This window comes from Giraffa tippelskirchi, chromosome 6 (assembly GCF_054371585.1).
Source record: "Giraffa tippelskirchi isolate mGirTip1 chromosome 6, T2T-mGirTip1v1.2.pri, whole genome shotgun sequence".
NCBI lineage: Eukaryota > Metazoa > Chordata > Mammalia > Artiodactyla > Giraffidae > Giraffa > Giraffa tippelskirchi.
Window position 1 is genome coordinate 125,349,901 of NC_137280.1, and position 15,700 is coordinate 125,365,600.

The window sequence follows — 15,700 nt, forward strand, 5'->3', positions numbered from 1 at the left end:
GACAGAATAAGAGACACAGATGCATGGAACAATTTTATGGACTCTGAGGGAGAAGGTGAGGGTGGGACGTTCTGGGAGAATAGCATTGAAACATGTATATTATCATATGTGAAACAGAACACCATTCCATGTTCGATGCATGAGACAAGGGCTCAGGGCCGGGGCAATGGGATGATCCAGAAGGATGGGATGGGGAGGGAGGTGGGTGGGGGGTCCAGGAGGGGGAACACATGTAAACCCATAGCTGATTCATGTCAATGTATGGCAAAAACTATTGCAATGTTGTGAAGTGATTGGCCCCCAACTAAAATAAATAAATTTATAAAATAAAAAAAAAAAAAAAAAAAAAAAAAAAGCTTGGGACAGCTCTTTGAGGAAGACGCGGTCGCCGCTGAAGCGGAGCTCCATCCCGCCCGCTCCTGCTCCTGTCTCACTGCTGTTCTGCTCTCGCAGAGGAACAAGTCGGTCAGGAAGCCGCGCCATAGCCATGGCCTTTAAAGACACCGGCAAGACTCCCGTGGAGCCAGAGGTGGCCATTCACCGGATTAGGATCACCCTCACCAGCCGTAACGTGAGGTCTCTGCAGAAGGTGTGTGCTGACCTAATCAGAGGCGCGAAGGAAAAGAATCTCAAAGTGAAAGGACCAGTTCGGATGCCTACCAAGACTCTGAGAATAACTACAAGGAAAACTCCTTTTGGTGAAGTTTCTAAGACTTGGGATCGATTCCAAATGAGGATCCACAAGCAACTCATTGACCTGCATAGCCCTTCTGAAATTGTCAAGCAGATCACTTCCATCAGTATTGAGCCAGGAGTCGAGGTAGAAGTCACCATTGCCGATACCTAAATCAGCCTTTTTAATAAACCAATAATCAGTTGTTAAAAAAAAAATAAAAAGCTTGGGACAACGATAAAATGCTACAGTAAGAACTAAAAATATAGATCTCATATAAAAAATATAAAATAAAATTCACTTTAGACTTCTTTTTTTTGTTTGTTTGTTTTTGTTTTTTTTTAATAAATTTATTTATTTTAGTTGGGGGCTAATTACTTTACAATATTGTAATAGTTTTTGCCATACATTGACATGAATCAGCCATGGGTTTACATGTGTTCCCCTTCCTGGACCCCCCACCCACCTCCCTCCCCATCCCATCCTTCTGGATCATCCCATTGCCCCGGCCCTGAGCCCTTGTCACAAGCATCGAACATGGAATGGTGTTCTGTTTCACATATGATAATATACATGTTTCAATGCTATTCTCCCAGAACGTCCCACCCTCACCTTCTCCCTCAGAGTCCATAAAATTGTTCCATGCATCTGTGTCTCTTATTCTGTCTCGCATATAGGGTTATCGTTACCATCTTTCAAATTCCATATATATGCATTAGTATACTGTATTGTTGTTTTTCTTTCTGGCTTACTTCACTCTGTATAATGGGCTCCAGTTTCATCCATCTCAGTAGAACCAATTCAAATTTAGACTTCTTAACAAACACATTGGGTTAGGGAGATCATGGACAAAATATTTCAAAATTCTGAAGAAAAATTAATTTCAACCTAAAACTCTATAATCAGTTAATTTTACACTCAAGTTTGAGAGTAAAATAAAGATAATTTAATACACTCAAGGTCATAATAAAATTTAACTTTCATACACCCTTCTCTGGAAACTACTGGAAGGTAAATATCAAAATGAGAGAGTAAGAGAGAGGAAGTCAGAAGAAAGAGAAAAGATATGATCCAAAGCAGAACAAGTGAAATGTGTCTCTATATAACGTTGAAGGATGATCCCAGGATGACTCTCGCCTCCAGTACAGTGAACAACTAGTCCAGTTTAGAGCTCTATTGACTTAAGAGGCAGACATTTCACAGGATATCATCAGCAAGTCCCCTGACATACCTTCAATCAGATGAAACAATTGAAGGATATGATCTCTTAAAGCTACAGAATAAACCAAAAAAGAGGAAGAATAAAATCCTTGAAATAGGAAACCCAATCAGAAAAAAAGGAAAAGAGAATTCCAAGAATGACAGCAAAGGAAAGTTCCAGGATGAGAGCTGCACAGCAAATGTAGAGAAAAATCACTCAATTTGAAGAATTGATAGCTCAGGGGATAAGGCAATGACCACATGGACAATTGTACTGAGAGGCAACTGAAAGTGTGAGATGAATAGATGACATATCTAAAGAAAACCAAATAAATGAAAACACAAGGTAATCTTTAACTTCAAGGAATAAAAAGTAAAATAAAAAGATATAATGAGTACGCAATGCTCCCAATGATGCTTCAAATGATAGAAAGCATGAAAGGACCTCAGAGATGTACAAGAAATAAAATCTAATCCAACATAAAAAGGAGTCAACTGATAATGTCTCAAACCAATGAATCAAAGTATAGTAGAATATAAATTAAAGGCAGAAGAGACAAGGAGTTGAAAATGGCTGCTTATTGCTACAGTAATCAAAACAGTCTGGTATTGGCAGAAAAACAGACACACAGATCAATGGAGCAAAATTGAGAGCCAAGAAATAAACCCACACATATATAAACAATCAATCTGAGACAAAGGGGCAAAGAACATACAGTGGAGAAAGGATAGTCTCATCAGTGAGTGGTGTTGGTAAAACTGGATAGCCAAATGCAAAATGATGAAAATAGACCACTATCTTACACCATATATAAATATCAACTCAAAACGGATTAAAGGCTTTAGTATAAGACCTGAAACCATAATAACTCTCACTAGAAAATATAGGCAATATGCTCTTCAATAGTGTCTTACTAATTTCTTTCTGAATATGTCTCTTAAGACAAGGGAAACGAAGGCAAAAATAAACAAATGGTACTACATCAAACTACATCAAACTGTGCTTCTGCACAGCAAAGGAAACCATCAACAAAAGGACAATCTATAGAGTGGGAAAAGATATTTGCAAATCATATATCCAATAACGGGTTAACATCCAATATATATAAAGAACTCATATAACTCAACAAAGCAAACTAATTTAAAAATGAGTGGAGGGGACCTACTGTATGGTTCCAAATAGGAAAAGGAGTACGTCAAGGCTGTATATTGTCACCATGCTTATTTAACTTATATGCAGAGTACATCATGAGAAACGCTGGGCTGGAAGAAACACAAGCTGGAATCAAGATTGCCGGGAGAAATATCAATAACCTCAGATATGCAGATGACACCAACCTTATGGCAGAAAGTGAAGAAGAACTAAAGAGCCTCCTGATGAAAGTGAAAGAGGAGAGTGAAAAAGTTGGCTTAAAGCTCAGCGTTCAGAAAACTAAGATCATGGCATTTGGTCCCATCACTTCATGGGAAATAGATGGGGAAACAGTGGAAACAGTGTCAGACTTTATTTTTTGGGGCTCCAAAATCACTGCTGATGGTGATTGCAGCCATGAAATTAAAAGACGCTTACTCTTTGGAAGGAAGGTTATGACCAACCTAGATAGCATATTTAAAAGCAGAGATATTACTTTGCCAACAAAGGTCCATCTAGTCAAGGCTATGGTTTTTCCAGTGGTCATGTATGGATGTGAGAGTTGGATGGTGAAGAAAGCTGAGCGCCGAAGAATTGATGCTTTTGCACCGTGGTGTTGGAGAAGACTCTTGAGAGTCCCTTGGACTGCAAGAAGATCCAACCAGTCTATCCTAAAGGAGATCAGTCCTGGGTGTTCATTGGAAGGACTGATGTTGAAGCTGAAACTCCAATACTTTGGCCACCTCATGCGAAGAGTTGACTCATTGGAAAAGACCCTAATGCTGGGAAGGATTGGGGGCAGGAGGAGAAGGGGATGACAGAGGATGAGATGGCTGGATGGCATCACCAACTCAATGGACGTGGGTTTGGGTAGATTCCGGGAGTTGGCGATAGACAGGGAGGCCTGGCATGCTGCAATTCATGGGGTCACAAAGAGTCAGACACAACTGAGCGACTGAACTGTATAGTGTGTGGAACTCTGCTCAGTATTATGCAGCAGTCTAGATGGGAGGGGAGTTTTGAGGAGAATGGATACATGTATATGTATGGCTGAGTCCCTTTGCTATTCATGGGAAACTATCACAGCATTGTTAATTGGCTATACCCCAATACAAAATTTAAATATTTAAAGAAATGAACAGAGGGGGATTCCCTGGTGGTGCAGTGGCTAAGACTCTGAACTCCCAATGTAGGGGGCCCAGGTTTGATCCCTGGTCAGGGAACTAGATCCCACATGCTGAAACTGGGAGTTCACATGCCATAGTTAAGAGTCTGTATGCCACCACTGAAAGACCCTACATGCCACAACTAAAGATTCTGCATGCTACAACTAAGAGCTGATGCAGCCAAATAAATAAATAATAAAAGTAAAATGAACATAGGATCTGAACATTTTTCCAAAAAAGACAAAGAGATGGCCAACAGCCACATGAAAAGATATTCAAGCATCACTAATTTTTAGAAAATGCAAATCAAAACCATGATGAGATATTACCTCACACCTATTAGAATGGCTATTATCAAAAAAGGCAAGAAATAACAAATTTTGGAGAGGTTGTGGACAAAAGGGAATCATACACTGTTCATGGGAATGTAAATTTTGGAGCCACTATAGAAAATAATATGAAGATTCCTCAAAAAAAACTAAGAATAGAACTACCATATTATCCAGCTATTTCACTCTGGATACTTATCTGAAGAAAATGAAAACACCAATTTATAAAGATATATGTACCCTATATTCATTGCAGCATTACTCAAAATAGCAAAGATACAGAAACGACCTAAGTGCCCATCAACAAATAAATGGACAAAGAAGATATGATACACATACACACACACAATGGAATACTACTCAGCATAAAAAAGATGAAATCTTTCTATGTGCTACAACAGACCTTGAGGATGTTATCCTAAGTGAAATAAGTCAGGGGGAGAAAGACAAACACTGTATGATTTCACTCATATGCAAAATATATTTTAAAAAAGACAAAATAAACAAACAAAAACACATAGCTATAGAGAACAGAGTAATGGTCATCAGAGGAAAAGAAGTGTAGGGGTAAGCATAATGTGTAAGAGGGGTCACCTGTGTAAGCGAAAACTAAACTTGTGGTGAGCACACCATAGTGTACACAGAAATCAAAATATAATGTACACATGAAACTTAATAAGGTTATAAACAAATATTGCTTCAAAAAAAAGTCTCCTTATTGGGAAATGAACTAGGAAAATGAGGAGAGAAAGTACAGAAAACTACTGTATTTTCTTATAAACCTTTTAGTACTATTGATTTTGAGTCAAGGTCATAGATTATTTTTAAAAGAGTAGATTTTAAAAGATCAGTAAAAAGAGTTCTTGCAAGTATCCTAAATAATAAAAAGGAAATAAAATACTAAATGTAACTAAAAAGGACACATATATAAGTAAACATAAATTATGCAATGAAAATATAACACCAAAATGTTTGCAAATCCAGATAAAATAAATGGTTTTTAAAAATAAAATACAAATTACCTTAAACAGAAACAAAACTCACAGATTAATAACCAAAAGTAAAATGGAAAGATAGTCCTAAATTTACCACCCAAACTCTAACTATTTAAAAGGCAAGTGGTAATAAAGCATGTAGAAATAGATGATAATATGATTATAAAAACAATTCTGTTGCATAAAAATAGAAAGCTTCCTAATCCATACTACAAGGCCAGAACAGTTTACTATCAAAGCCATATCAAACATATCAAACACACACATACATGCACATACACAGAACACCATGAGCCAGAAAAAATCCAAAAACAATGTTGGCTCATCAAATCTACCTGTGCATTAAAACAATATGTAATGGTTAAATGTCATTTATATCAAGAATTCAATAATTAAAAAGCTAAAGAATAAAAGCACAATTCCACAGATGTCAAAAATTACTCTAAAATATAAAAGAATAAAGAAAAATAAGAAAATTTTTTTCATCCAAAAAATGGAGCACTTACCCCAAGTTGACATCAACCATCATACTTAAAGATGAAATACTAGGAGCACTTCCACAGACAAGAGTGACACCTGAATGCTATTATTAATTTTAAAGAGTATTCATCGCATACTCTTTGAATGCCTGTTATGTGAACACATACTTAAATCAGGTGAAGGGTGGAGGATGGGGGTAGTAGAAAGTGTTCCAAAAAATATTGTGGGAAAAGAGCAAAGACCTTGAAATTGGAAGGGTTATTTAATTCACAAGAAACTGAAAAAAGGCCAGTTACTCTGCAGCATTATTGTTAAGCAGTTTGCAAATAAACAAAAGGTCCTCAACCGTTATTTGTTGACTTTGGGGTGGAGACTTCATTGTCTTATGTATTCTTTACTATAAATATTAAAAACAAGAGATTTTCTTAGGATTAACTCCTGTATGGGAAAAGAAGTTTAATTTTGTGTGCATAAATTATAAGAAAACAGCTGATTTATTTTTTCGCGAGTGCAGACTCAGAGAGGGAACGATGTAAGAGCTTATTAGGCGTACTGTGGCTAGTTGAGAAAAAAAATGAAATAAAACAGCAAAGAAACTTGGGGGGAAAAGATCCCTCCTACTTCAGTTCCTTTAATCCGCCATCTTTTTGTTCTATTCTTAAAATCGGGAATAACACCCACAAAACGCAAGGTGGCGCTGCAGGCTAAAAAGAGAAAAAAATATTCGCATAAAGGATGTTGCGGATGCCAGCGTTTAGAGGAAAGCTGGCCAGACTAGAACAGTAGACGAAAGGAAACCGCGATAAGAGGAGTTGGGTAAAATGGGAATTCCTCCCTACAAGCATTGCTGTTATCCAGTTCATTTCTAAGGATTCGATTGATGCCATTTCTGAGTTGCTTAAGAACGAGAGAAAGTGTTTTTGAAAGACCGGTTAAACGAAGAATGGACGCCAGAGTGGAATGTGCTGTGCAGCAAAGGCAAGTTCTCTTTCTTTGTGTATTTCTGGGAATGTCCTGGGCTGCTGAAGAACCGCTAGGGTATTTTGTGGAGGAGGAAGCTGAGAGAGGCACCTTTCTGGCCAACCTAGCACATGACCTGGGGTTGGGGGTGGAGGAACTATCAGCCCGAGAGCCTAGAATCATTTCAGACCAGAAAATAGGATTTTTACTACTCGATCCGCTTACTGGTGATTTATCTCTAAATGAGAAATTAGACCGAGAGGAACTGTGCGGCCCCAAAGAGCCTTGTGTGCTGCCGTTCCAGCTGTTAATGGAAAAGCCTTTTGAGATTTTCCGTGCTAAATTATGGGTTAGAGATATCAATGATCATTCTCCAGTATTTCTGGATAGAGAGATTCCCTTGAAAATATCAGAAAGTACCACCACAGGGGCGGCATTTCTTCTACAAAGTGCACAGGATTCAGATATTGGAACCAATAACGTGAGAAACTACACCATCAGCCCCAATGCCTATTTCCACATTAATGTTAATAATGGTGCAGAGGGGATTATCTATCCTGAATTGGTCCTGGATAGACCGCTGGATCGAGAAGAGTTGCCTGAGCTCAGTTTAATCCTCACCGCCTTGGATGGTGGCTCTCCGCCCAGATCCGGAACTACCCTGGTGCACATCCTGGTTTTGGACACAAATGACAACGCCCCTGAATTTGTACAGCCTCTCTACAAGGTGCGGCTGTGTGAGGATAGCCCTGTGGGCTCTCTGGTTGTCACTGTCTCAGCTAGAGATTTAGATACGGGAAGTAATGGAGAAATAGTTTATGCATTTTTTTATGCTACTGAAAGAATTCTCAAAACATTTCAAATCAATCCAACATCCGGCAGTGTTTATCTCAAAGCTGAATTGAACTATGAGGTAATGCAAACTTACACATTAACTATTCAGGCAAAAGATGGTGGAGGACTTTCTGGAAAATGTACGGTGGTGGTTCAGGTAACAGATATAAACGACAATCCACCAGAACTGCTCATGTCATCACTTACTAGCCCAATTAAAGAAAATTCACTTGAAACAGTTGTAGCTGTTTTTAGGATTCGAGACAGAGATTCGGGGAACAATGCAAAGATGGTGTGTTCTATCCAAGACGATCTCCCCTTCGTCCTGAAGCCATCTGTAGAGAATTACTACACCTTGGTAACGGACAGTCCACTGGACAGAGAGGAAAGAGCCGAGTACAACATCACCATCACGGTCACTGACATGGGAACCCCCAGACTGAAAACCGAGCACAGCATAACCGTGCTGGTGTCCGACGTCAACGACAACGCCCCCGCCTTCACCCAGACCTCCTACACCCTGTGGGTCCGCGAGAACAACAGCCCCGCCCTGCACATCGGCAGCGTCAGCGCCACAGACACAGACGCGGGCGCCAACGCCCAGGTCACCTACTCGCTGCTGCCGCCGCCCGACCCGCACGTGCCCCTCGCCTCCCTCGTGTCTATCAACCCCGACAACGGACACCTCTTCGCCCTCACGTCCCTGGACTACGAGGCCCTGGGGGCCTTCGAGTTCCGCGTGGGCGCCGCCGACCGCGGCTCGCCGGCGCTCAGCAGCCAGGCGCTGGTGCGCGTGCTCGTGGAGGACGCCAACGACAACGCGCCCTTCGTGCTCTACCCGCTGCAGAACGCCTCGGCGCCCTGCACCGAGCTGGTGCCCAGGGCGGCCGAGCCGGGCTACCTGGTGACCAAGGTGGTGGCGGTGGACGGCGACGCGGGCCAGAACGCCTGGCTGTCGTACCAGCTGCTCAAGGCCACGGAGCCCGGGCTGTTCGGCGTGTGGGCGCACAACGGCGAGGTGCGCACGGCGCGGCTGCTGAGCGAGCGCGACGCGCCCAAGCAGCGGCTGGTGGTGCTGGTCAAGGACAACGGCGAGCCGCCGCTGTCGGCCAGCGTCACGCTGCACGTGCTGCTGGTGGACGGCTTCTCGCAGCCCTACCTGCCGGCCCCGGAAGCGGAAGCGGCGGCCGCGGCGCCGGCCGACCCGCTCACCGTCTACCTGGTGGTGGCCTTGGCGTCGGTGTCGTCGCTCTTCCTCTTCTCGGTGCTGGTGTTCGTGGCGGTGCGGCTGTGCAGGAGGGGCGGGGCGGCCTCGGCGGGTCGCTGCCCGGTGGCCGAGGGCCACTTCCCGGGCCACCTGGTAGACGTCAGCGGCACGGGGACCCTGTCCCAGAGCTACCAGTACGAGGTGGGTCTGATGGGAAGCTCTGGTACCGGCGAGTTCAAGGTCCTAAAGCCGATTCTCCCCAATCCCGCATCCCAGAGCATAGGCAGGGAAGTGGAAAAATATCCCTCATATCGGAATGATTTGGGTTTGTGATAAAAATGAAAAATACCATTATATCTGTGAATATATTCCTGTTAAGAAATTTATCTCAATTTACCTGTAGAGGAGTGCTTTCACATAATTTCAGGTATTCCTAAGGTCAAAGAATGAATTTCTTCACACAGAAAAGGATTCACCTTTAGCCCTAAGAACACAAAGCATGGATTGTGTATTGCCATCTTTTGCCTCAATTATGCTTTGTGTGCAGTCTATTACATGACAAATCTTGTTTGAGACGTTTTAAATTGGAATTCACTGTCTTCAAATACTATTGCTACTTTTATTTTCTGAGTTGATTAAAGTGCTGTGCAAGTACCTAAATTTAAAAAAACCACTATGCAATATATACTTGACATTTTCAATTTTGGAAATAAACCTATGATGGGAGGTATTTTAGAAATGAGCAAACGTATGTTCATAGAGGTTCTTTGAGCTCACAAAGGTCACCAACTAATAAATGGCAGAGCTAAGCGTCTCTTATAAATCTGATTCTGGGGCCTTATTGTGATGCTATACTGTTTTCCCTTGTTAGATATCACCTAGCAAGTTTCTGCCTATTTAAAGAGAAATCTTTTTCTCATACTCATATCTCAGTACAGTCTTTTCTGTATTTGTAAAGAATAAGATGTGTATTGTGGTTTTATTTTCTTATAAACTAACAATACAATTTTGTGGATAATAATTCAGAAATAATAATTCAAGTATTATTTTTAAAGCTCTGACCTAACCAAATCTCAAAAACAATTGAAAGATCTATCTGTGCCTTCTTCTTTTATCTGAACCCATGACTTTCATTTCATAGAAAAGATTAATGACCATGAATAGAAATATTATACAATTTTAATTTTAATCACTTATTATTTCCCTCCCATTGCAGTAATTTTCCTATATTAGCTCATATCTGCTCTTTTTAACACATTTTTTCCTTTAAATTGAAAGTTTATTTTTAAAGTTATATTCAGTATACTTCAGTGCTGAATCAGGAAAAGGAGAGGAACAGAATTTTACACAATGAGAGAAATTAAGACATACCATCCAAATGTAATGGTTGGTTGATGTTGTTTGAATTTTCATTCAATCAATACAACTTAGAAATAATTAGAAAAGTCTGAATATAAACTGATATTAAACAATATTAACTTAATTTCTTAGGTGTGGTAAGGTCACTGTAGTGTTTTTTAAAAACCGAAAGTTAGAGATGTATACTAAAATTTTTACAAGTGAAAATTTAGTTTGTCTGGGATGTGAAAATGTTGGGGACATAGGGTAAACAATTATGGCAAAATATTGATACCTCTTCTAACTAGCTATGAGTACCTGGGAGTTCGTCATACTACTCTACTTCATTATGGGGTTTGAAATTTTTCAAAATAGAAGATTTTTTTAAATGGACACTGTAAAGATTTTTGCACACAGTAGGGGAAGTAAAGAGTGGGATGATTTGAGAGAATAGCATTGAAACATATATATTACCATATGTAAAACAGATAGCCAGTGGGAAATTCTCAATGTATGGTATAGAGAACAAGTCAGTGCTCTGTGACAACCTAGAGTGTTGCGAAGGGGAGGGAGGTAGGAGGGAAATTCAAAAGAAAGGGGACATGTGTATACCTAATGTTAATTCATGTTGATGGCAAAAAAAAATCACAATATTGTAATTATCCTCTAACTTAAAAAAAAAAGATGGAAAAAAATGACACTGTAAGAAGTGAAAACTAGAACACTTCTGAGATACAGACACATCGATATGAACACAGATTATGCCTCTACTAAACAGACTCTCCAGCCTTTTTGTTTCATCATTTGATATGACAACGTCTATCTGAAATAATGCTGCTCGTGAATTCTTCTACCATGTGAATCTTGTTTTTCTAGTCATGGCAATGGACTAATGCAAACTGAGCTACCTCATGGGATCAAATTACATGCCTGGTGTATGTGTGTATAAGGTTAATTTCTTTCTGCCTCAGTTTCCTCATCTGTAAAGTGGGGAACTCACAGCAGCCCTATGGGGTAAGTACCTTTAATATCGTCACATTAGACAGATGAAACTGAAGCATTGGTTAAATAATGTGTCCAAGGTTTATAGCTACTAATTCTTCCCTTAGTTCATGGTAATACAAGTGTACAATTCTCAAAGTTTTCTGTGTTACTATATATGTTTAAATTTCTGCATAGTCTTTCTTATCAGACTGTCACATATTTTCTTTTGCTCCAAACTCAGCATTATTGAAAGCAGTCAGTCTACTATCATTTCTCCTGTATGGCCCTCAGACATTTGTCTGAAACTTAGGGTGGGAAATAGTAAAAATAGTATTCTAAGGGAGGCCTGGTGTGCTGCAGTCCATTGGGTCAAAAAGAGTCGGACATGACTGAGTGACTGAACTGAACTGAACCTTAGATATATCGGTGATACATACTGTCAAGAGTTGGGAACACTGGGGAGTTCCCTGGTGGTCTAGTAGTTACGATTCCTTGCTTTCACTTAAGTGACATGGGTTCAGTCCCTGGTCAGGGAACGCAGATCCCAGAAGCAACGCAGCGGGGCCAAAATTGAAAAAAAAAAAACACCAAAGCTGGGAACACTGCATCCATTTCAACAAGGAAAATACAAGTTCCTCTGAGGACGCGTGGTGGCGCTGCAGGATAAGAAGGTACAAACCTAAACCGCAGCTGCCGTTCTATTAAAGGCAGAACTCGTAAGCAGAGCCTGGAAGCCCACGGGAAGCTTGGATGTCACAGTAGGAGGACTAGGCCTTCCATAAAGGGCTACTCACGGAAATATTTCTGAGGTAAACCACAAGACATTGAGGCCTTTACAGCTCAGCGGAACCATCCTCGCCAGAGGCTATACCGGGCAAGAACAATGGAGGCCAGCAGGAAGCTCGTTTGCAGACAAAGGCAAGTCCTTCTCTTCTTTCTCTTCTTACACTTAGCTCTGGCAGGCTTTGAATTTAGGCGTTATTCTGTGGTGGAGGAAGCTGAGGGGAGCTCTTTTGTAACCAATTTAGCAAAAGACATGGGTCTGGGGCAGGGGGAACTCTCCAGGCGGGGAGCAAGAGTCATTTCCAAAGGAAACAAACTGTATTTGCAGCTGGATCAGGAGTCTGGGGATTTACTGCTAAATGAGAAACTGGACCGCGAGGAACTGTGCGGTCAGACAGAGCCATGTGTGCTGCGTTTCCAGGTTTTGCTAGAGAATCCCTTAGAGTTTTTTCAAGCTGAGCTACAGGTAATAGACATAAATGACCATACTCCAGTGTTCATGGACGGAGATATGTTGTTAAAAATATCAGAGAACAGTCTTCCTGGCACTACATTTCCTCTGAAGAATGCTCAGGACATGGATGTAGGCCAAAATAATATTGAAAATTATATAATCAGTCCCAACTCCTATTTTCGGGTCCTCACTGGCAAACGCAGCGATGGCAGAAAATATCCGGAACTTGTGCTGGACAAAGTGCTGGATCGCGAGGAGGAAGCTGAGTTCAGGTTAACCCTCACTGCTCAGGATGGTGGTTCTCCACCACGGTCTGGCACCGCTCACGTCTACATAGAAGTCGTGGACATCAATGATAACGCCCCTGAATTTGAGCAGCCTTTCTACAGAGTAAAGATCCCTGAGGACAGTCCCAAAGGCTTCCTTGTTGTGAAAGTCTCTGCTACCGATGTAGACATAGGAGTCAATGGAGAGATTTCCTATTCACTTTCCCAGGCTTCAGAAGACATTAGCAAAACCTTTGAGATCAACGCCATGACTGGAGAAATTCGACTGAAAAAACAACTTGATTTCGAAACAACTCAGTCCTATGAGGTCAATATCGAGGCCAGAGATACTGGAAGCCTTTCTGGAAAATGCACCGTTCTGATTCAAGTCGTGGATGTGAACGACAATGCCCCAGAAGTCACCATGTCTGCACTTACCAGACAGATCCCTGAGAACTCGCCTGAGACTGTGGTTGCAGTTTTCAGTGTTTCAGATCATGACTCTGAAGAGAATGGGAAAGTAAGTTGCTCCATTCAGGACGATCTACCGTTTTTGCTGAAATCTTCCATGGAAAATTTTTACACCCTAGTAACAGAGCGACCGCTAGACAGAGAGACCAGAGCCGAATACAACATCACCATCGCTGTCACGGACTTGGGGACACCCAGACTGAAAACCGAGCACAACATAACCGTGCTGGTGTCCGACGTCAACGACAACGCCCCCGCCTTCACCCAGACCTCCTACACCCTGTGGGTCCGCGAGAACAACAGCCCCGCCCTGCACATCGGCAGCGTCAGCGCCACAGACACAGACGCGGGCGCCAACGCCCAGGTCACCTACTCGCTGCTGCCGCCGCCCGACCCGCACGTGCCCCTCGCCTCCCTCGTGTCCATCAACCCCGACAACGGACACCTCTTCGCCCTCACGTCCCTGGACTACGAGGCCCTGCGGGCCTTCGAGTTCCGCGTGGGCGCCGCCGACCGCGGCTCGCCGGCGCTCAGCAGCCAGGCGCTGGTGCGCGTGCTCGTGGAGGACGCCAACGACAACGCGCCCTTCGTGCTCTACCCGCTGCAGAACGCCTCGGCGCCCTGCACCGAGCTGGTGCCCAGGGCGGCCGAGCCGGGCTACCTGGTGACCAAGGTGGTGGCGGTGGACGGCGACGCGGGCCAGAACGCCTGGCTGTCGTACCAGCTGCTCAAGGCCACGGAGCCCGGGCTGTTCGGCGTGTGGGCGCACAACGGCGAGGTGCGCACGGCGCGGCTGCTGAGCGAGCGCGACGCGCCCAAGCAGCGGCTGGTGGTGCTGGTCAAGGACAACGGCGAGCCGCCGCTGTCGGCCAGCGTCACGCTGCACGTGCTGCTGGTGGACGGCTTCTCGCAGCCCTACCTGCCGGCCCCGGAAGCGGAAGCGGCGGCCGCGGCGCCGGCCGACCCGCTCACCGTCTACCTGGTGGTGGCCTTGGCGTCGGTGTCGTCGCTCTTCCTCTTCTCGGTGCTGGTGTTCGTGGCGGTGCGGCTGTGCAGGAGGGGCGGGGCGGCCTCGGCGGGTCGCTGCCCGGTGGCCGAGGGCCACTTCCCGGGCCACCTGGTAGACGTCAGCGGCACGGGGACCCTGTCCCAGAGCTACCAGTACGAGGTGTGTCTGATGGGAGGTACTGGGACCGGCGAGTTCAAATTCCTGAAGCCAGCTGTACCCAAATTTCAGACCCATTTCCCCGGGCCAGAAATAAATCCCCAATTTTAGGGAAGACTTTAGTTTCACTATTCAGTGACAATAGTTGTTTTTCATATTCCAAACATTTTAAATTGACGATGGTTAAAGGTTTTTCTGGCAACTTACCATGAACCTTTAAAACACTAAACTTGCAAAATTCGTTTTAAAAAATGTTCTTTTTTTCATTACTATCACAAGATAAATGGTCCTCAATGTTGCCTGAAAACAATGATGAAGTCAGTAGCTATACAAACCCTTGTTCTGGGATAGCTTAGAAATATATGAGGAAAAAACAATGGGGAATTATTATCAGTTGTATTCGCTTGACTTTTTCTGCATGGTTTAACCAGTAAGTATGTAAGAGCAGTACTGTACTAACACTGAGCCATGACTAATGTGAAAGGAGAGAGAACTGGTACAGTGAGAATCTGGTTCTTGCTTTACTCTGCTGTCATAGCACTTCGATCACATTTTCTCTTAAAATGTTATACTAATTGTTTCATTAATATACCAATGTTAATTTTAATATAATTGTTTTAACTGCTTTTCATTTAGTTTCATTGGTGTTAAAAGGGAAGAAAAAGCTACACTGTTTATCCAGTGAGATGAAAGGGCATAGTAGGAAACTGGCTTTTCCCACGTGAGAAACACTGACCATCTATGACAGAGTATGCAGCAGCCACTTAAACTCCATTCATCTTTTCTTCTTTAGTAACAGATCCCCAAATTTCATTTAGAACATTAGTTCAGTTCAGTTCAGTCGCTCAGTCGTGTCCCGACTCTTTGCGACCCCATGAATTGCAGCACGCCAGGCCTCCCTGTCCATCACCAACTCCCAGAGCTTACCCAAACCCATGTCCATCGAGTAGGTGATGCCATCCATCTCATCCTCTGTCCTCCCCTTCTCCTCCTGCCCCCAATCCTTCCCAGCATTAGGGTCTTTTCCAATGAGTCAACTCTTCGCATGAAGTGGGCAAAGTATTGGAGTTTCAGCTTCAACATCAGTCCTTCCAATGAACACCCAGGACTGATCTCCTTTAGGATGGATTGATTGGATCTCCTTGCAGTCCAAGGGACTCTCAAGAGTCTTCTCCAACACCACAGTTCAAAAGCATCCATTCTTCGGCGTTCAGCTTTCTTCACCGTCTGACTCTCACATCCATACATGACCATTCGAAAAAC

The 15,700-nt window shown here is 43.0% G+C and overlaps 2 protein-coding genes and 1 pseudogene across 2 annotated transcripts; all 3 read left to right on the forward strand.

The window, feature by feature from the left end:
- Window positions 1-487: 487 nt before the first annotated feature.
- LOC145510919 (small ribosomal subunit protein uS10 pseudogene) lies at window positions 488-847 on the forward strand (annotated as a pseudogene).
- A 4,021-nt stretch (window positions 848-4,868) lies between these two features.
- Window positions 4,869-11,086, forward strand: LOC145510277 (protocadherin beta-7-like). Its single transcript, XM_081501065.1, has one exon. It carries the CDS (start codon window positions 6,856-6,858, stop codon window positions 9,307-9,309), a length of 2,454 nt encoding a protein of 817 aa, XP_081357191.1. The 5' UTR covers window positions 4,869-6,855; the 3' UTR covers window positions 9,310-11,086.
- Window positions 9,619-15,577, forward strand: LOC145510284 (protocadherin beta-8-like). Its single transcript, XM_081501073.1, has 2 exons — window positions 9,619-14,440; window positions 15,449-15,577. Exons 1-2 carry the CDS (start codon window positions 12,182-12,184, stop codon window positions 15,452-15,454), a joined length of 2,265 nt encoding a protein of 754 aa, XP_081357199.1. The 5' UTR covers window positions 9,619-12,181; the 3' UTR covers window positions 15,455-15,577.
- Window positions 15,578-15,700: the final 123 nt, after the last annotated feature.

Bases quoted from the DNA above. Each gene is read 5' to 3' on its own strand.
- LOC145510277 (XM_081501065.1), top strand. From the start codon at position 6,856: ATGCCATTTCTGAGTTGCTTAAGAACGAGAGAAAGTGTTTTTGAAAGA.
- LOC145510284 (XM_081501073.1), top strand. From the start codon at position 12,182: ATGGAGGCCAGCAGGAAGCTCGTTTGCAGACAAAGGCAAGTCCTTCTC.